Raw genomic sequence first — 22,114 nt, 5'->3', positions numbered from 1 at the left:
GGATTCTCCCGCTGTACTCTGCTCTCATGAGAACTCACCTGCAGTTCTGTACCCAGCTCTGGGGCCCCCAACGTAAGGATATAGACCAGTTGGAGCGAGTCCAGAGGAGGCCACAAAGATGCTCCAAGGGCTGGAGCACCTCTGCCATGGGGACAGGCTGAGAGAGTTGGGCTTGTTCAGCCTGGAGAAGAGAAGGCTCTGGGGAGACCTTATAGCACCTTCCAGTACCTGAAGGGGCTACAAGGGAGCTGGGGGGGACTTTTTACAAGGGCCTGTAGTGACAGGACAAGGGGTAACAGGTTTAAATTGAAAGGGGGTAGATTTAGATTAGATATCAGGAAGAAATTCTTCCCAGAGAGGGTGGTGAGGCACTGGAACAGGTTGCCCAGAGAAGCTGTGGATGCCCCATCCCTGGAAGTGTTCAAGGCCAGGCTGGATGAGGCTTGGAGCAACCTGGTCTACTGGAAGGTGTCCCTGCCCATGGCAGGGGGGTTGGAACTAGATGATCTTTAAGGTCCCTTCCAACTCAAACCATTCTGTGACTCTATGATTCATTTCCTTGTTCCATATGTTTATAAGCAAATACAATTTCTTTTTCTTGTAAATAGCACTAAGAGTTGATCATACAGAACTGAGGGAAAACAGTCTAGGGTAGAAAGCCTTTGAGGAGAAGGCATATCTGAGTCACACAGCTCACTGCCCATGTTCTGTGAGACATGGCCAAAATATTGAATATCCTCATTCCTTGAGGCATTTAGAAAAATCTAGTTACTCTCTAGTTTTCAGTTCCCTAGTTATTTTGCATTTTGCTTTTGTCTGTACATAGTTAGTCTTGGATTAGATTATATGCTTTTCAGACCACATGCTTGAGAGAGTAGAAACCTGATATGAAAAGCCAGGTTTTTGTTTTCTGTCTGCAGAGTGACAGTATCAGGTATAAATAATTTCAGTTTTTTTAATGCTTTTGAGCCAGTTGCTATGGATTCTGAAGTACTTTCTGTGATGATTTTTGAGGATAATATTTTGAGAACTATTTATGACAGATGAGGATCTCTTGCAACCTTTCAACACTCCAGTCTAGCTTAATTATTTTTGGCAATTTTTTCTACATGATGAGATTTAAGAAAATACCAGCTTCTGAAGATGCATAAAGAAACAGAATTAAACCCTCATTAATTATCATGAACAAGTTTCTGTTACCCACCTCTGTTTCTATGTAAACTAGAAAACACCAGTTCGGTACACAATCAAGACAAGGGATCTGAGGTGTGAGACCATGGAAGATGGAGTGGCACTGGGAAGAGAGAGGTTTGCAAACCTGTTATGAAGTTCACAGTCCAAATGGTTCAAGGTCATTAATTTTATTAATTCATTTATGCAAGTGGTCTCAGTAACAGAAGATTCAACTATTTTTGCAGTAAAATAATTCTAACTATTAAGCCCTATTACTTATGCTGGATATGGGAGTGAAGATTTAATAGAACACTTCCCAAACTGCTGCTTGCCTTAGAGCTGAAGCAGGTAATATGCCAGGATAGTTTTTTTTTTTTTTAATCAGCCAACTTCCATGCTCCAGTATCACTATGACTTTTGCAGTTTCATTTGTCATGGTGGAAACAGATACTAGGCAGTCTATCGTTCACATACAAGGAATAACAGGCCTGTAAAAATAGTGTGAGAAGACCGTTCTTTCAGATTCATTGGCAGAAACAGTGAGGCCTCAAATACAGATAAGGCTGGAAAGAATAGGAAAATGAGCTGGAGTGCAAAGCCTGACAAAAGCTAAGCTGGGTGGACAAAGCACCCTTATTGTTCAGTCTTCTTTGGCAAGCTTAGAGGCACAAAGGAGAAGAATGAAAGCTGTAAGCAAATGAAATTGTCAAAGGCATGATTCTGACATGGAGTGAAGATGAAGAGAATAAAGCATGTTGGAGAAAGCAGTTTGGAAACAATGAGGAAAGCAACTACCCCCTGCCCTGAAACCATCGAAATAAACCAGGAATTTACACACTTCACCCATGCCATCAACATTTCTTTTAAAAATAATGCCACAAAGCTGTAAATACACATTCAGGCCCTTCTGTGAACATTAACCGCCTTCTTACTAAAACCAGTAGTGACTACAGGCTTGTGCATCAAGCTTATAAAGCCGTATTTTTATGCAATGAAAATTGTCGTCATTAAGAAATATTGCAAAGTGGTCAGGCTGATTATCACACATTCCACCTGCAAGTAATAAAGCAGCATGCCTGCAACTCCACTCTCACACTTCCAGATGCCAAATAAATAAGACATAACAATGATTTGCAACAAATCTTGAAAAATATTCTGTTCCCTATAAATACTATTGAGACAGACTATTTTCTTGCATATGTATTAATGCATTTAATTGAAAACCCAAGGCAGCTGTTACACTGCTATTCATTTTATTATAGTCATAAAAATAATGGATGTTCAACACAGAGCTGAATACAGATTACAGCCAAAGCTATTTACTAATTCCTTTTCTCTTGATCACTCAGGAGACTAACCACAAATTTGAAAGGCCTGAAATACAAGGAGAAAGCATGTTGTAGTGACTTTAGCAGGGTACAAATCTCACATTTTTGTATTTACTAGGGACTAGAAAATGAGAGAACAGAGAAAATAATGTCCCAAGGAACTCTCTGCAGCATAGCCAATGGACACTATATTGTCTGCATCCTTTCTTCATTCAACCGTATCTAGAAGCTAAGCAGAACTTAGCTCTTCCCCCTCATATGGCCTGGGCAATCCAGTGCCTACACCTGAATATTGCTGAAGATCAGAACTTCTCTCAGCTGTTCCTACAGATAGAATAAAACCTTGGCAGATTACTCCACACAGGCCTAGGACAGGAAAAAAATACAAAAATTAGGATCCAGCTGCTACCACCAGAGGAAAAATCAGTAGGACTAGTAGCTCTTGGTGGAAGTGATCATCCCAAGCCTCAGCAGGGGTAGCAAGCTTAACGCTTCAGAGCTATCTCCTTCCCTTCTCTGACTCCACTCCCCTTTCTTTTGGCACACAGTAGGTAAGTCTTGGTTTAGACATCTCCCCTCACACCTGTGGAGCAGCAAAACCCCAAATCACTACCCTGCTGAGAGACCGCAAGCGGACTTTGGCTTTGTACTTCAGCCAAGAAGGCAAGTTTCTTCACTCTTCATAATCCTACCAGCCTATTCCAAATCTGTCGTGTTTAAAGGAGCTTGGGAAAGTTCAAAACACCTCATAATTCAACGCAGCCAAAACAATTATTGGGACTGGAAGGAACCTACTGGGGGATCACTCCTTGTTTGCTGGTACTCCAGCAATTCTTCATAAAGGTTAAAGTTCTGCCCTAAAACCAGCCTGAGTTTTGTCCCCATGTTCTTCCATTGCACTGTTCCATTTCCAGACTGAGGGCAGTTCATGGCCATGTAATATGCACCTGTATTTTTGGCAATGCAGTTGGTTAGCTTGTAGAACTCCTCTCTTCGAGTTTTTTGCCATCTTAGCACACATTTTGTTGTTTTTACTGTACCAAAGAACGCAGGTTCTTTTGTTTGATCTTTGAAGATTTCCATGATCATCTCATTAGGCTTTTTTCCTAAATCTGTCCAATGTTAAAACAAAGAGGAGAAGCCTGCACTGAGCACATTGTTGCAGATAAAAATCTCACCATTGCCCTGGATAAGAACATTACTTCCCAGCTTCCCCTGGATTTCCTCCCCAAGACGCGCACCACAGTCATCTTTTCTCCCTCTGGCAGCTTGCAGTCATTCTGTGAATGACTAGTGCATCAAGCTATTTTTCATCTATCACCTCAAATGAAGAACTTCCCTCATTATTAGTCCCTGAAGTTATGACCTTTCATTGTAAACCATTAAAATTCTATTAGTCAAGTTTTAAAGGCCATCTTCTTGGATAACATTCCATTATTCTTTTTAGTCATGTTGTCTTTCCCAGCTTGTCACATCAGGAATCTCACTAAACTAAGCCAAAAAAAAAAAGTAAATCAGTCCCAAGATCAATTCTTGAGAAAGTCATCTGGTAAACTCTTTAGCTCAATAGCTTGTCCATTAGCACAACTGAAGAGTTGTTTCCCTCTAAGACAATGCTTTAGCTGCCTTGGACCTTACAGACCAAACCATCAATCTGAGCTGAGTTTCAGAAATCTGTAATTAGTGGCAATTCACTCCAGCCAAGAACTAAGGGAAGTTTCACATTCAATAGTACTTGAACAGATGTGTAACGTTGAAGTTATATGCGCTTATCTGTGATATTGAATGGTAAGTATTACCTTATTCTTTACCGAATGAGAAAGTATTTGTTCTGGTATCATGTTTATCTAGAGCTTCACAATGCTTCTGGTCCTCGAAATAGGTCATACTTTTAACTTTACAGCAATTTTTTTTACCATAGTTTGTCCCTTTCTTTCCTCATTCACTTTATAGATAAAGAAAACACATCAACCATGAAACAACTTGTTATATTATTTTGTTAACATAGAAAGGACAAGATCAGCCTCTCTTTTTGTAGTCCAACAATTAGAATTTGTTCACTACCTAGTTTGTTCATATTTCAGATATTCTTATCAAAATAGCTGAAATTTATTTAATTCTGTTGAATTCTGTATCTGATAATTTAAAAATTATCTTACCTAGAGATACTACTGAATAGGCTTACTGGTTTCAAAACTAAGCTCATCAATTCAAATTATCTGTAAAAATACTCACTGGAAACAAAATCCACATTGTGAAAATAAGGATGTTTGGAAAGGATGTGTGAAGGGTTTTGATAGAGATTTAAATATTATGAATGCCTGGAGCATATAACTTGCAATGGGTTTATCATGTTTTCTTTCCTGTTTCAAGCCAGAGAGAGTTCATACGTAACAAGTACAAATTGGTGCCCTTCCTGGAGGAGTTGTCAAGTGAAAGAATTAGACAAATCGTTGTTAGATCATCTGTGTTACAAGCACAACTTGTAACCGTATCTGTCATTAAAAACTTTCTCCATTAAATGAAAATTTTCCTCTCTGGCCGTTCACCATTCTGTAAACTTATCTCCTTATTAAAAGGACAAAGAAAAAGATTTGGCAATATTTAATAAAATGATCTTTTTAGTAAGCAGAAACTTGCATTCTTAGATATCACCAAGTATTGTGGTGCAATATGTTTCTCCAATTAGAGCTCATCTGAAATTCAATTACCTCATTACTTTTACGCAGTTAATTAATGCAGTTCATGCTCCAATAAGAAACATTAATAATAAAATATTTAATTATTCATCCCAAAAGAAGACAGGAAAAAACAAGTCAATATAAAGCCTATTTAGTAATCAAAAATTTGAATATTATGGTGAGTCTTGTTTTCATTCTGTCTGCCTCTGTGAAAAGTTCAGACATGCAATGGCTAGAGAAACATAACAGAAAAGCTTTGGGGACCTTTGTAACCGTTAGGTTCAGACAGACCTATGTCCCTGTAAAGAGAAAAAACACTGTTAATTTCAAAAATAAAACACCAAGGCTTACAAAACTCATTAGGCTTTAATTAATATGCTACATTCATGAGCCCACATCGCTAGTAAACATTAACAGGGCAGGACAGTGGGTGCACCTTGGCAGGCAGTCAAGGAACCATGGAAGCAGGTCTGTTAACCCAAAGCATTGGAGCCAAGCAGCCAACATCCCCACTAATCCTGTGACAGGGATTTACTTTGTACTAGCTCTAGCCTGACCCAGAGACTCAACCCCCTGAGCAGTTGGAAAGGTTAGAAACTAACCAGTGCTCTCCCACCTTTACTCATTCGTTTATACCCTGCCAGTCTGGTGGGTATGTTAGCAAACTGGGGAGAAGTAAGACAGGACCAGTTCCTCACACGTACCAACAAATGAGTATCCTCTTAACTGCCATGGCACAGCACTCCAATCTGTGCCAAGCAGCCCGCTTTCCTTTTCTGAGCCACTACCCTGTCTGCCTGGCTGTGAGCCCTGTGCTTTGCGCACAGTTTTATGTATCAGTTTCCAGAGGCCACACTCAGCAAAGACAGCTGGGACAGCAAGATTAAAGGGAGTCGGAGATTGGGGAAGAAAGGTTTGGATTCGTTCCTGTGTTCAGTCATGTTCTCCATCTGAGCTCTTGGGAAAACTCTACCTTATGCCACAAGCTGGGGTTACCTGTTGAGCTTCTGAGTAGCATCCAGCGACGATTTTTCTAATGATTTACAAAGCATTCTTACTACATGGTAATTGCTTTAGCGTGATTTTCAGACAAAAGATTTTACCACATATCATCATCTCTGCTACTCTTCAGCATCCTATGCCCCGGTCACTGCAGCAGTACCGCAGTACTGACTCCAAAAAATGGAACTGCCAGGTACCCTTTCATTTCAAAGAAGAGTAGACACTTATTTCTCCCTGATTTTTTCCTTTTTCAAATACTATATAGTAAAATTAAGTTTATGACAACTCGAAAATCTGCATTAGTTCTCAAGGAACTGGGAGAACCCCACAGACTAATGCTTCAGCTACAAAACCAACAGCTGCATTTCTCTGAAAAAGGTCTGACATAGCAATAGAAATTTAGGTAAGGACTACCATTACCTAAAGAAAACTGAAAAAGCTGTTCAAAACCTCTCTGTTTAGCAGCAACAAGAGTTGAGAGACAGGGCAGCCTAAACGCATCAGGAGGTTGCTTTTATTCAGCCTATAAACGTTGTGTTGTTCTATTTAATGCCAGTGCATATGTTTCAATTAAAAAAGAATCTTTTCTTTACATTTATACTGTCTCAATCATCTTCTCTTTTGTTGTCATTCCCTGAATCTCACACACTGAATATACCTTTTCTGAGGGCAAAATCTGTACTGCAGGTTGCATATTTTTTAATCAGACTGTTACCATTTACAAGTATTTTCAAGAAATGTTGAGGATTTTCCCTGCCTGAGTTCCAAGCCTGTAAATTTGTTCACATTTTCATAAACTAAATCACAGATCTTTCAAAGTATAACAGCATCTAAAGGCAATGCCCTACAATTGTAGGGAGTCAGAGATTTTTTTTGGAAAGAAAGCAACACTGAATATAAATTTCAGATTAAGCTCTTATTGCCACAGTTGAGTTCTGAAGTTCATGGCAACCATGCATTTGATTTTAAAAGAGCAGATAGTCAACACTCTAACTTCTAATTGTTCTGAAGTATCTCCTAGCAGAAAGAAAACAGCAATATATCATTTACTACAATGTTCAGACTTGGGAATATAAATTCTCAGTGGTTTACATGGAAAAACAATATGCAATTTGAAAACTAGCAGAAGTTCACACTAAAAAGCAGGAAAAATAAAAATCTACAAATTGCTTCTTTGTCCTCACAGATATTACTTTAAAAACTTTATACCTGGCTTTACATCTTGACTGATAGCAAAATAGTATAAATTAACTCAAAGATTAATATTTCATTCTCAAATACAAAGAACAAGATTTTCAAAGATTTATATTATGTTTGTCTCAAAAAAAAGGAGGAAAGACAAATTGTGAAGAAAATCATATACAGAAATAAGAATATATTCATTACTTAAATGAAGGTGCAAATCTGAATAGCAGATGAGACTTTCCCAAATACACTGATTATATTAATAGCTGTTCGAATACCAACTGTACTATGAATGAGGTTCCATAAAATCAAATCTAACTGAAGCAACATCTGGCATACTAAAGGTGTTGCAAAAGAGATATCTGTAATTTGCAAAATTGGTTCCTTTAAAAGTGTGAAATACCCATTGCTCATCATATTTTTAAGATTAGCATCTCAGAACTTTAGGAACACCAGATTTCATTAAATCCCCTTGTTGCATCTAAAGACTATTGCTTACAGCGAAAAATACTGGTGTATTTTCTATTATCTCGAATACAGCAGTAAGTCTGGAAGTAAAGGCACAAACAATTGCATATGTCTGCCAGCTCCCTGCAAACTTCGCACAAAATTATAAGAATCAGTTACTTTTGGAGTAACATTCAGGCTGAGTTACTACCTTGTCTGATTTCACCTCAGATTTCGAGAGGACTGTTCACCAACATCCACCTCTACCTGCAACACACACTAATAACAAGATGTTTATAGTCCTACTCTGATCGGCACTTACATTAACCAGAACTAGTACTTCAAATGTATTTGGGAGAATTTTGCAGTGACATATAATGACCTTTTCCTCTACAAAGCACGCAAATGCTTTAGTGTTGTTATTGATCAAGTTGTAAAGAGACCTACAGGCTGTATTTCTTTAGTAAAACATTAAGTTACTACACAAACCATTACAAAGAGTGAGAAGTACTTATCATACTTTATCATGTTTTCACACGATTTTCATGTGACAACTTATTCATGCATAGCTGGAAAATCCAAATCTAAATTGGGTACTGGTACCACTATGTCTTACATGCTGGAAACATGATTTGTTACAGTAAATCCTAGTAAAATTGTAATCACTGTTTCAGTCTTAGATCTAAAATAAAATCCACATAGATAGGCCACTATGACAAGAGACATCTCTGTGAGAATTACAGCTTCAGAGATTATTTTTATCTCGCTATTTTATCAGTGTAATGCAACAAATTATCCTCTGAGGATAAATTGATTGAACAATATTAATCTCTCAAAAGAAAATGAACAGCCAAAACACATTAAGAGTTATCTGCTACAGGTAATAGTTTATGTATTATTTTATAATACAGCTCTTTAATAGTATACTTTTTTGCTGTTTAAGAAGGAATTCTTAACTTTAATTTTTATAACCAGTGGCATGTTGGTTACTAAAATTAGTGTACAGAACCATTTCCACAAAATATGACATTTGAGCTTTATATAAAACAATTTAAAACCAACAGGGAATTCTTGACATTTCATTTTGCTCTTTCATCTAGAAGCAATTTAAAGAATAAGTTATAGGTGTGTGTATATATAATATATAAAAATATACACATAAAAGTAACCATGTTCAAGACTGTGCAGAACTGCAACAGAAGACTGTGCACTCAGATTTGCAATTATTAAATATGGAGAAATGCTATCCACCTTGTGCTCTCTGTCCTGAAATTCCACTCCTTTCTCAGAATCATACAGCCTCATGGTCCCAGCTGAGCAAGGGGATATATAAAATTTAACCACCTTCTTATGAAGTTTCTTTTAGTTTCAAGTTTCACTAAAAATTAAATTTTCTTGTAAAATTATATATTTTTACTTCTCATAACTTGAGAATAGCCTAAATTTTTCTACATATAGAAATCGATAATTATCACAACTGTATGAAGATTCCTATACAATTCATCCCACAATGAGACACTAGTACAATGAAGAGAAATCTTGACACCTTTGAACTTTTTAAATACAATAAAATATATGACCTCCATACTGCTCTGTACTATTCATTACATAAAAGGGAATATGTATATTATGGGAAAGCTTTTTCTTAAATCTTTCTTAAGATACAAGAGCAATATATTCACAACAGCATTTATGAAATTGGAGACTATCCCCATTGAAAGACCATTGGGCTGTACTTATAAGACTTCATGGAATATTTCATAACTAGAAAAAATATTCACTTATTGTAACATGCAAAAGACTGAAGTGGAGTTTAGGAGCCTTCTGAAATAACACAGTAAAGACAAAGAGGACTTGCTGAAGACTTCAGTGTCATGGAACATGTAAAAGTAATAGCATAGTCTTTATTCCAAAGAGGTGTCTGCAAGACAGTCGAAGATGTTTTCCTCAGAAGAAAAGTAGCTAGGCAGTGATTTAGAAAAAAACTTCTGTAATACCTATTATTTTATATGTTTATGCAATTATAAAAATACTAAAAAGCTACGACACCCTCACAGGTCAGGCCCTACATTCTTGTTCAATTTCATTTTCAAGGACACTCAGGACATGTTATTTGGCTGTAATAATACTTGAAAGCCGATTTTTTCTAAACAATCAAGCAAATATCTGTCTTAATTAAAACCAAGCACAGCAAAAACTGAAAAGTAATCTTGTTATGAGTAGAAAGAAAACATTGCATTGTTCTTCAGTAAATACAAAGTGAACAGGAGGATCAATACAGGCATAGCAGATGTGTTAAAACAGACAGTTCATTTTTAACAATCTGAGATTTATTGGTGAAATATTATCAGTTAAAATAAATGTTTATGTACAATATAATTGGAATTCCTACCATCTAAAATTAGTTTTATGTATTTTTCTGGGTTTAGGCATGCATTTTCATCCAACTTGTGATTATTTGTAACTTTACAATAATATATTCCAGGTTTAAATACCTTCAGCCTCTCCTGTGTTGCCATGCTGAAAAAATAGGACAAGAGGGGAATTCCATAGGATCTCAGCAAATCATTTAGCATATGCAAAGATCAATTAAGCTCTTAGTCATACACCTTAGTCTCCAGTGCCAGATCACAGATATTATTCAAATATAAGAACAGTAATCAAAATTCACATCTGTTTCTTCCTATGCAGTTGCTACTGTAATAATATGGCATTGGAATAAAGCAGGAGCTTCCTGGTTTAAGCATTTCTACTATACTTACTCATCTCACTAATGCCCAGACAATGTGTATTACGTCTCAAAGCAAGTCTTTTTCGTTCAAAGACCTTAGCTCTCATGTTTCAGAGGAATACTTTTTTCCCTGAACCCAGGTTCTTCAGAAACAGGGTAGCTTCTTCCCAGCTTTGTTTATAGAAAAGGTCAAACTGTAAGAAAACCACAGCTCTCTATGCATGTGAATACATAAGGACAACAGGCGGCTAGGGAACTGCAGCGAGTAGCCAGGTAGTTTTTCAACAAGTTTATCAACCTTTATAAAGAAGAGATAAAACAATCCAAACTCTGTTGTGTATGTCTAACACTCCCCAGAATATTGATATCAAAGTGTATGTACAATAAAAGAATACCTAATTTTCACAAAACGTCTGTATAAATAGATCACCTTGACACACTCCGCACAGTGATTTCTACAAGTAAATTAAATGTTTGCTTTAAATGTGCAGCTGTCAGAACTTTGTGTTTATCTTGATATTTCTATTACAAACCTTCCTATGCAAAAGAAAGTTCCCGGTAAGAACAGTTATACAGAGCACCCTGGATGCAGATCAATAAAAGTATTCAAATTCTGATGTACGTATCTGAAAGCCATTCTGTATTTTCAAATAGGGATTGATAAACTGCATAGTTCTCATTCCAGCCGTCCTTGCTTAGCATCACCTATTGCTCCCCATACATCAAAGACAAACTCATCTGGAAATGCAAAGTCTCCAAGAGTTTCATCCAATGCCACTGCAAATTCATCTGGGTTTTTCTTGTCTTTTCCAGCTTCCACCATTGTTGCAGCTAAAAAGCAACAAAACAAAATAATGTAATTATCGTGAAAGTGACAGCTAACATATATGACCAAGATAGTTTGTGAATGTCTATTTTCAAAACCAGGTAAGGTCAGCTTAGGGAGATGTAAAGTTTGCCTACTGAATTTAAGATTCAATAGGAATCACGTACTTAACTCCCCCCACAATAGCTAAATTCTGCTCTGAGGAACAGGAAAGTTTCCTTGGGTGCTCATTATATATTCTTCTGTTAGTTTGGCAGAGGTTTAATTTTTAATTAAACAAACCTTCATTTTATTCTTACTAAATTATATTCTGCATTCATTACTGAAGCATGGGTCTAAAAAGAAGGTTAAGCACAACTCTTCTGTGATAACAAGGCCCATGTCAGTTCATCACCAATTCAGTGAGTTTGGTGTGAGCTTGCTGATCTAAACCAGAAAATCAGAAGGCAAACCTGAATGTTTTTCTCCTCTAAACAATGAAGAAAAGATCTCAGCAAGTCAGAGTTTAAAGTGGCCAGGTTTTTCACAGAAAGCCAAAAAACATAGAGTTTGAACACAGAAAAAACCATACAGCCTGCATAACAGATAAATGCAACCAAGTTTGTATGGGTTTGCTAGCAACAATCCATGGTTTATGAGTTTAAATATTGAGCATGACTTGCATTCAGAAAGGAGTAATGAAAAATGAGCCTAGAGAAAACACCTGAACACCCTACTGTCATGGTTTAAACCCAGCTGACTACTACATACCACACAGCTTCCCTCCCCCCTTCTCCAGTGAAGCAGAAGAATCAGAGGAAAAGACAAGGAAGCATGTGGATTGAGATAAGAACAATTTACTAATTGTATATAAATTAATAAAATAGTTACACTCGTAATATTAACAATACTAATAGTATTAAAAATACTACTAATAATACATAATGAAAATAATGGAAAATAAAACAAATCATACAACTGCTCACCACTGGCTGACCAACACACAGCCAGCTCCCAAGTAGCATGAGTCAGAGCCAGAGAGCCAGAACCTGAGAGCAATCGCAGCACAGTCCGAGTGAGATCAAGAGAGAGAGACTGAGAAAGTCAACTGACCCACCAACTACCGAATAAGTGACCAAATGAATGAACTATGGTCCACTGGATCACCCCCAGCTTATTTACATATATTGAGCATGACATTCAATGGAGTGAAATACTCCTTTATTTGGTTTGGGTTAGCTGTCTAAACTGTGCCCCTTCCCACCCCCAACTGCTTGTGACAAGCAAGTTGGGAACACAAGTGCAGTATCAGAAGCTGAAAAAGTCCTTGAATTGGTGCAAACGCTCCTTAGCACCAACTGAAAAACCACCAGTGTTATCAGTACTCTTCTCAGGGCAAATCCAAACTGTAGCCTCATATGAGCTACTGTGAAGAAAATAACTCTGTCCTGCCTAAACCAGCACACCTACTTTAGGAAACAAGAATTCAAATACTAGGCCTAACTTAGGTGTTGTGTAAGATAGAAAGAAAATTATTATTAGGTACTGGACACAGTATGTTTGCAACTGCCTGGAAAGAAATTGTGCTCTCAAGAAACTACTGTACGATCTGAAACAGATTTGCTTAATTTCATTTAATTTTAATTAACTTTAGCTTAATTTTTTAGCCCCAAAAAACATCTCCAGTTAGTAAAGAGAGTGATGCATTTATTGTGAGGCACATTATTCTTCTGTTAGTGCTTCAGTTATTATCACCTCCAGCTCTGAAAAGCAAATCTGTAATTTTCAGCACCCTCAAGGCTGGGAAAGTTTCTGCTTATGCCACTAGAAAGTGAAAGAGATCAAAGTTATTTCTGGAAGTCTCAGCCTGGTGATTCAAATTGTGCAAAGGATGGGAAAGGCCTTGGTGCTCTGCACAACAAACCAGAGCCACCAAAGGCTAGGAACATCTTGGTAGCCAGGGAAGTTAAAGCAGAGAGGTCTGACACAACAGAGGTAGACTGTAGTATCTTGTATTCCCCTGCTGTCCAGCATTTTCTCTTATTTAACACCGAAGTATCAGAATTTATCAAGTTCCAGACTTTAGTCTGGAAATGGCTATGCTGGGGTCGCTGCTTAGGACATAGTTCTTAGCTGCTGGGCTCATCCCTCACCTTCAGCCACCGCACAGTTCCTCAGTTTCTAGGATAAATTACAAATCTATCCCAAGCAGCACTGGATGCTGTCAACCCAGGGACATTAGAGCAAATAAAAGCTGTCAGGGCTGAAAACCCTCTTGGTCATGATACCTGCACCTCCCTGAAGGACAGTTCAAGACTGATCGAGACAGTTCAACTGTACCCAGCTTCTCAGGTACCTCTAGTGGTTCTCAAGGACTCTCAAGACCTGTTTCCCTGCCACAAGAAACCCTATACCTGCTGCACTGATTCTTTCTGTGTCCTCTCTGAGGTTCCTAGGATACTGACTCAGAGAAATCTGGATGGGAAACAGGCATTAAACAGGTGACTCTTGTTCCTTACAAGTGAAGACAAATATTTTCCTATCAGCACCACCTTAAACCCCCTGACACCGCAGCATAAGAAGGTGCTTGCTGAGGAGCAATCCTGGAGTTAATGAGGTGATGGGTGCGATTTAAACTTCACAGATTTCTGGATGTGGCTCAGGGTATGAAGTTACTCTGTATAGACACTGGGAGAGGGATGCAGGGAGAAGAGCTGTGCAAGGTGACACTAGAGCAAACATGTCTAGATTTAGTTACTCCAGATATTTTTTAAAAGCTGCCATCAACAGAGGATCTAGACAAGTGTTCCAGCAGAAAGAATGGGAACAAGAAATTTAGCCAGTTTTAAGAAACTGGTCAAGATATAAGAAATAGCCATATGACACAGACAGCGGCGATAAAACAAGATAACCCAGCATTATATTACAGTCCAACTGCCCTAGCTGAAACCTCAGAGTTACACAGTAATAAACTGTCATTAACAGAAAATGTTACTTCAAACACAGTTTTCTTTACAGATTGATTAAATGATTAAATAGAATCTTAAGAAGAGTTTATTAGAGATTTACCAAACTTGAAAACAAAACCCACTAAACTCAGACAATCAAGACGACTGTCAACGCAGACACACAGTAGTCAGAACGTCACCACCGTAGGAAAGCAGCAGCCTCAAGTAAAAGTGTTTTCAACCGTATTGAGCAAGTGTAATCAGCACTACCAGGGTAAATTTAATGCACTACATTTATCACAGCATGTTCCCCTTCCCAGATTCACCTCATGTAAGGAAACAGGCTTCTGTGGAAAGGGCTGCACTGCCGGGCGTCCGGTTCCGACAGCTTGTGCTGACCTCCAGCGACAGCGCGCTAATGGTAGCGCACCGACCTGGTTCCACACACAAGCTGTACGCCTGATGTATACAGATGTGCAAAGCTGAACCCTGCTTCACCTGTCTGGCACATACAGGAACACCACAGCTGTCCGGCCCCCTCCATCACCCGCTGCAGACACCCCCATTTCCCCGGCGGCTGACTGCGCGGCACAGCCGTGCGCAACAGCATGCACAACGGGCCTGATCGCACACGGACGTTTGCAAGGCGGAATTCCCAAGGCAAATCAAACCTACTGATTGCCAAGGCACTTAGCAGATACTTGCCAGCTTGAAGAAAACTTCACTGGCCCTCAGAGGGTGACAGCTCCGTGCCAAATTGCCTCCATTCCCCTCCCTTTCCCCCTCTCTGCTTCTTGTAACAGCCGCACAATAAGTAATTATAGGAATTTTATTCCAATTGACTATTTTTCCATGCTCCAGATAGCCCCTATTGTTTTCAGATTCTTGTTTGTTTGTTTGTTTTTTAAATCTCACTTCAGACAATGCTCATACCTGAGAATTTTTTTTTTTTTTTTTTACATAAAGTGTGAGAAGTTCAGTAAACTTAAAAGTGGTGAAAGGAATTAGAAGTCTTCTCAGCTCCAACTGAGAAGCTCAAAATCAGGCTTCTCAGAATATGAACAAAGAATTATGCTGGCCTTTTAAACCTAGTCCCTTTCAAAATGACTTCAAAGATCTTTCCAAAAAATCCTTGTTGTCACTTTTGATAGGCACCTGCGGTACAAACCATGAAAGGTACAATCTGCCTGCCACTCCTCTCATCCACCTCACACAGTGGTTTTGCTACCTATGCCCTATCTGTGACTTCTAAAAAAACTTTATCAGAAGTCTTAACAGGGACTTCAATATTTAGCTGCAACGCTAAATATGAGAAGATTTGCCTTTATAAAAAAGTAACAAATATTATTATTCTGGCCTGATACTTTAAAAGAGCTAAATTTCACAATCAGCTTCCTTAAGACAGAACAGAAAATTAAGCATGTCATCACAGTTTCCGGTATTTTACATTATTTGGTATTAGTTTCATGTTGAACATTGTCAGATCTGGCATGCAAGGAACCACTAGAAATACCTTTTCTTCTTGTTTCTTTTTATTAAGTATTCATTCTTCTTGAAGTAGACTAGTTTTCTTGTTTAACCAGACTTGTTACCTTTCCCTTTTTCACAAAACTCCCATTATTCTCTCAGAGTAAATGAACAGTCATGAACAATATACCCCAGAGTGTATACAATAAAATCCTTTGGGAAAGAAAGTCTGGAGATAGGAGGAGTAGAAAACAACAGATTCAGGGAGAATATCACTTTAGCAAAAGCATTTGAACATAAAAATATCTATCCAATATTGCTGGAGTGGATTAGTGATCCAGGAGAAGACATTGGGATGACAGAAAGTTTAAATCTGTTAGGACATTTTTGACTAGACACTAAGTTTCAAAAATAAGTCAAGAGTGGAGAAAGAGATTCGACCTTCTAAACAGAAATGGAGAATATGCAAAGATATGTAATGTCTGACAATATTATAGGGAACAATAAAAAAAGAGAATTATCCAACAGCACAAAAATAGAACAAAATATCAGTGGATGAAGAGCTAGCCAAAAGATGTTGAAAGAAAAAATTTAGTTGGGAAGCCCTTTTTGCCATCATTTTTCCATCAGTAGAAGTCTGAGGTTGGATCCAGGCTTCCTCCCACTCAGAATCTTTGGGATCAACTACAGTCCATAACAATTCAAGCCTCACTGATTTAAAAAATAAATGCCACCAGTAGTTTTCACTAACGCTGCTTCCTGAGTCCCTCTTATTTATCAACTCTTCACATTCCTTTACCAGAAAGCACTGACAGGATTTAAAACAATCTGAATTATCTCTCAATGGTGTATTTATGTTTTAAAGAAGGCTGAAGTCAAGCCTTGGCTCAATTTTTAATGTACCCATTAGATAGCTGAGGAATACATTTACAGAGCCAGGTGTCCCTTCTTCAGATTAAGCCCGGTTTTCAGTAAAATAAAGAGGTAAAAAGGAAACAGTGCATTCAAAAGGCAGGTATGTAAATCTCAATACCATTCACATCTCTGAAAATAAAAAACTGAAAAAAAAAAAGTTAAAAATGCATTTTCATTAAATGATTTCCAATTTGTGGGATTTGTGTGTAGATCTAGTCAGCCATTCTTGAAACTGTCAAGGTATTTAACTGTGCAAAAATTAAGGGCTTTATCTCATCTTTAATTCTGTCTGTAATTTTGCATTATTTTCTCTTTCCTTTCTTTCTAACTTCTGGCTTAAAACTGGGGTGCTGTTTTAGAATTCAATCACACCATGGTAGTGTCATTTTAATATTGCTCTTTCATCTCCGTTAACTGACATCCAAAGCTTCTGACAAACAGAACTGCATGGGAGTGTGCAATGATTGAGATCTTAATCACTTGTCGGCTGTCGCATTGTGATGACTTGCATTTTCAACTAATCTGGCTTGAGTAATGAGTGAAATTTCTAGCTGAGTGGTGATTGGCATTCTCTGAATGAATCCTTTCCTCATATTTCATTTTCATGGGTGACTGATCACATCCAGTATATGAAAAACTGACATATGTTAATTGAACAGATTTGTGACAGGTGATTAGCTCTCCTTTCCTAACGAGTCCTAAAGCTGTTTAATTGTTTAAAAACGATAAGACTTTTTTTTTTTTTTTTTTTTTATGGTCAGCACCATTGGCCCTCAACTCTAAGATGTGAACTTCAGGAAATGGCTTCAAAGGTGCAAACTAAAGCTACACGAACCCTGTACTCTTTGATTCCTGATGTTTCTCTTTGTTTCACTGTCTTTTTGAGAGGAAGAGAAGGAAGAGGTGAAGGTCAACAACACAGTCGGGAAGAGAAGAGTATCTTTGATGACAAAGACTTCTTCCTTTTCTGAGTGTTCTTTTAAGGTGTTCTTTGAAACTTTCCAAACTACACACTGAAAGATGAAGGACATTAGATCTTTTGGGGGGGGGGAAAAAAAAAATCAAGGAACTCTACCAGGAGCTTGGCGATCAGCTCAGCCATATGTGCTGAAAGCTGAACTCCTCAGTCTACTGTACAAGAGCCATCCAGTTATGGTACTGAGAACCAAAAACACCGGGAACATGAGTTCTCATGGGAACTTGCTTTCCTGCCTTGGAACAGAGCATAGCACACCTCAACATCCCACAAAACCATGCTGTAGCCTAGGATCTCAGGGTTCTGGGCTTTGGATGCCAAAACCAGAACACCTATAGCTGCTTATTCCCATAGGACCAGGAGCCTGGTGACCTTGGAGTTAACCTGCAAGGCCAAGAGCCTCCAGAAGCCTGGCTTGATCTGGGACTGCAACAGCTGCAGGACAAAAACAGATTCCAGAGGGACAGCTGGCATGAGACTCTGGATCTTTGAAGCCTGAGCCACAGAGAGACTGAGCAGCAGAGGCTGCAGAAGAGCAACAGGACATGGGATCCTCCCTAACCTCAGCAGAGGGTCAGCACCACACAGGGCTCCTGGGAACATATTACATGGCAGGTTCATCACATATCTGAGTTACTGGGAATAGAATTTTTGAGAATTTTTAGTTTTCTAGGAATTGGAAAGCTTAGATATTACCTACAAAACAGAATGCCCAAGTTTGGGGCAGTTCTGCTCTCTCTTCTACGCCACGAAGCCCACCCTCCACCTTAGGCTAGGGGACAAGTAAAAATTTACCTATAATTTTTCCTGTGTGCAAACTAGAAGAGCTGCCAATCAGATGGTTGCTGATAGGAGCAGCCAACAAGAGATTTTTGGCTACCCAGATAAACTCTTATTGTTCTCATTCCTCTGTGCTGCCTGTCCAACCCTCCTGCTTTGCCCTTAGCTTCATGCCAGACCTATTTTCTCTTGGTTTGCCTCCTCCATTTCTCTCTTATAAAAGCTTTCTTTTCAAGATCCTTTTCCATTTAGCTTATCCTTTCTTAATTCTGGCCTGATTTTTTTTATATTACCATAACAACAAATACCTTTTTCTTCATCTCAGTATTAGCAGTTCCACAAGATCACATGAGGACTACACCCAGCCACAGCTGGCTTCTTACTCAGCTAGACTGCAGCTTCTTCCCATACAAACAGAAGTTCCTATTTAGTTGTTGTCAGATCAACAGAGAGAAAAGCAACAGCTGCAGGGACAAGTTTGGTGCAGTTTAAGGAACTTATGACACTGGGGTTGAATAGCTTCTTTCATTACAAATTGATGAGTGTGACAGCTAGTAAATAGTCTGGAAAATTTTCCATGTTTTTCAGAACACAGGCTTTGGAGAATCTGATAAATCTGTGCAATTCTCTGTTAGTTCCCTTGCTAAACAGTTGCCCTTTCACGGAGGAAGATTTCAGAATCAAACTTCAGCGATAACTGTGATGTGTCTAAGCCAAGGGCCAAAAGAGCAAAAAAGCAAATAGACATGCTTATCCATAACAATCCCTAAACACAAGCTCCACTAGAAAATACATGCCAGAAAGAATACAGTGATGACAGTTAATGGCAAGGACCTAAATAATTCATGCAATAGCATATAGATAATGCACAGGAAGAATAGAGGATTAATTAATTACATCATAAGGCTTGTAGCGAGAGATTCTTTCTTTTATCAGATACACATTTGCAAAAATATAGGCAAAGTTTTAAGACTGCATGCTGGACAAAATTTGATTCACTTACATTCAGAGATTAAAATAATAAGTTTTAGACTACAGAAAATGAGAAATTTTTTAATCTTGTAGTTGCGTATCTGTTAAAAACTCACCTAATTCAATATCCCTTATCCCCATATACGTTTCAAGAAGCTCATCCACTTTTTTAATGGCTTTTTCTTCAACTTCAGTTGGCTTTGTTGAAATAAAGGGAGGAAAAGAGCATAAGTATGATTCTATTCAGACTTCAAAATAACCAGCAACTCATCACTGATTATCCTTACTCCTATCCTAGCCACCTAGACTTACAAAAGCTACAAGTAAAACACATTATTCCCCTCTCTTTGTCTCTTCCCAGAAACCTGCGCCTTCCTCATAAAGTCAAGCCACACAGCTCCCGCATTCAAACTAAACAGGGGCCTTACCTCTCCTGACAACACAGATCTTCATCAAATCTTCATCAGCTTTAGAAGAACTCAGAATAAATAACATTTCTTCTTCCAAACCCTAATCCTGGTTTTACACATATTCATGTCAATGTACGTTATCAGCCTCTCCTGACAATAACCCTTACACCAGCCCAGTACACTCTGCAGTGTCAGAAACAGAACCAACTCTTCAACTGGCCTCCCCTCTCTACCTCCACCCTCGCTTCCCTCTTTTCAACAGTTCTTGGTCTAATCTACCTTAAATTCATCCATGTAATCCATGACATCTAAACATAGGCTCTCTGTTTCCAGATTCCTCTGCCCCATCCTATTGCTGCTAGTCTTCAGCTTCATATAAGTAGTTCTCCCTGCAGAGGCAGTCATCTTCTTAGGTCCTGGAACCTTTGTAACATCCAGATTCTTCCTTCCTACTTTACCTTATCCAACGGAGGAAAAATAAATCAGGTGCTATGCGATTAAACTATTGAAAGGCCCCAAGATAACCATACCATTTCCTCCACAGTAGCAGGGCCTTTGGTCCTCAGCCGAAGTGTTTCTCTCCCTCTGGAGATTTTAGCCTCTGGCAGAGTTCCACCTTTGGATCTTGGTTCCAGCTTTTCTAAAGAAAAAAAAAAAAAAGAATACATAACAAAACTAAGTATATGGTACACCAGAATATGATGTATCTATTTTCCCAATTACATTAACCTTCACTTTTTATTCTGTTCAAGACCTAAATTATATAAATACTGAATTATAAGTTAACTGCATTCTAAGTACAGCCTTGTTGACAATTTCTTGTCTTCCAACTTTGATATCCACTTGACCGTACTGAAGCTAGAACTTCCATTAACCTATACATCTAACCTATGCAGGCCTACTACACTCAACTTCATATATGCACTATAATATGCACATATATGAACTATGTACAAGTTTATTTTACCTTACAGAAAAGTAGAAGTATTTATTACTTAATATGGGCAAATGGCTGAAGACATCAGACAAATGCTGATTTATCCTGGTCTTTCCAGGCGGACTATATAGCAGGTTTAGCATTGCAACATTCCCATCTTTCTCGGATGCAATGGTGCGAACACCACTGCTAAACAGGTCATGGTGAACCACAGTGAGCTGAGCTAACCATTTGGTTACCAGCAGTCACATAGGTGAAATGTCCACAAGTAGATCTGCAGGAGTTTTTCCACTGGTTTCACCAAGGTCGTGATTTCACACCTGATAAATCTCTATCAAGAATATCTGCATTTACCTAAAGTTTTCTTTCCCTGAATTCAGTTTTCCTTCTTTAATCTTGGGTAAGGGCATCCCAGTTAGTAAATGGAGCATAGAATCATTTAAGATTTGGCTTTCTTGTTACTTCTAGGACATAATTTTACATTCAAGAGTGGCAAGGCTTTAATTTGCTTACTGACATGGGAGTTACACTGTTGATCTGGAAAGTGCTAGAAGAGATGAGATAATTTTGCAGATGTGTTTCGAACTATGCTGTTTTCTTTACCACATTATTCCTACTCTTAACAGCCAGCCTTTCTAATAGGCTCTCCTTGAGAGCAAGGCTTTAACATGCTATATATATATTTTGCCCAGGTAGATTACAACTCATTATTCTTGCATAAGTAGTCACAAAATCCCGATTATTCTGCTGAACAAGTCTTGAAAAGTAAATTTTAATTGTTTTCACTGTAACAAATAGCTATGGCACAGTTGATTACATATATACTTAGGATCAACACATCTTTTACATTTTTATTGCTTCAAGGACGTTTTAAAATATCGAGATTGTAATTTCTGCTAGACCTGTTTCAAACAGTCATTCCTGATACAACATACATCTTTTTCTAGTTCTGTCACCATCAGCATCTTAAAACTCGTGACTTGACATAACCTTTATTTGCAATACTTCAGACCAAAGCTCTCCGGCCGTCACAGAAACTATTTTTCTTATTCACATAATTTAAATGTAGAGTTTGTGTTATGCTGGCTTTATTTTGTTTCTATTAATTTTTCATCAATTTGAAGAGAGCTAGCTTGTGACTGGTAAGGAGTAATCTTATTCAGACAAGACTTTAATTCTGTGCTACATCTCTTGCCTGGAGTAGATGAGGCAGCCTGTGTGCACAGAGTAGAAAGATATACGACCAGTAAATTACATTTATTTCACATTCTGCTGAGAGGAGAAAAAAATAAAAGTAATTTCACACAAAGACTTCTCTCTTATTTCTATACCCTCACAAACTTGTGTTGAAGCCAGC

At 38.2% G+C, this 22,114-nt stretch overlaps 1 protein-coding gene across 1 annotated transcript in view; it reads right to left on the bottom strand.

Annotated features, from left to right (window-relative positions):
• Positions 1 to 11,133: 11,133 nt before the first annotated feature.
• Positions 11,134 to 22,114, bottom strand: part of LOC104516641 (PDZ domain-containing protein GIPC2-like) — a 16,866-nt gene continuing 5,885 nt past the window's right edge. The window contains exons 3-5 of the mRNA XM_010161045.1: positions 20,351 to 20,460; positions 19,527 to 19,608; positions 11,134 to 11,378 (exon numbers count right to left, since the gene is read on the bottom strand). Coding sequence (XP_010159347.1) covers positions 11,224 to 11,378; positions 19,527 to 19,608; positions 20,351 to 20,460 — 347 coding nt within the window. The 3' untranslated portion in view covers positions 11,134 to 11,223. The remainder of the gene's footprint in view (positions 11,379 to 19,526; positions 19,609 to 20,350; positions 20,461 to 22,114) is intronic.

This window comes from Eurypyga helias, unplaced genomic scaffold (assembly GCF_000690775.1).
Source record: "Eurypyga helias isolate BGI_N326 unplaced genomic scaffold, ASM69077v1 scaffold4021, whole genome shotgun sequence".
NCBI classification, from domain to species: Eukaryota; Metazoa; Chordata; class Aves; order Eurypygiformes; family Eurypygidae; genus Eurypyga; species Eurypyga helias.
The sequence above is the reverse complement of the archived record's forward strand: the minus strand, read 5'-3'. Positions and strand labels throughout refer to the sequence as shown.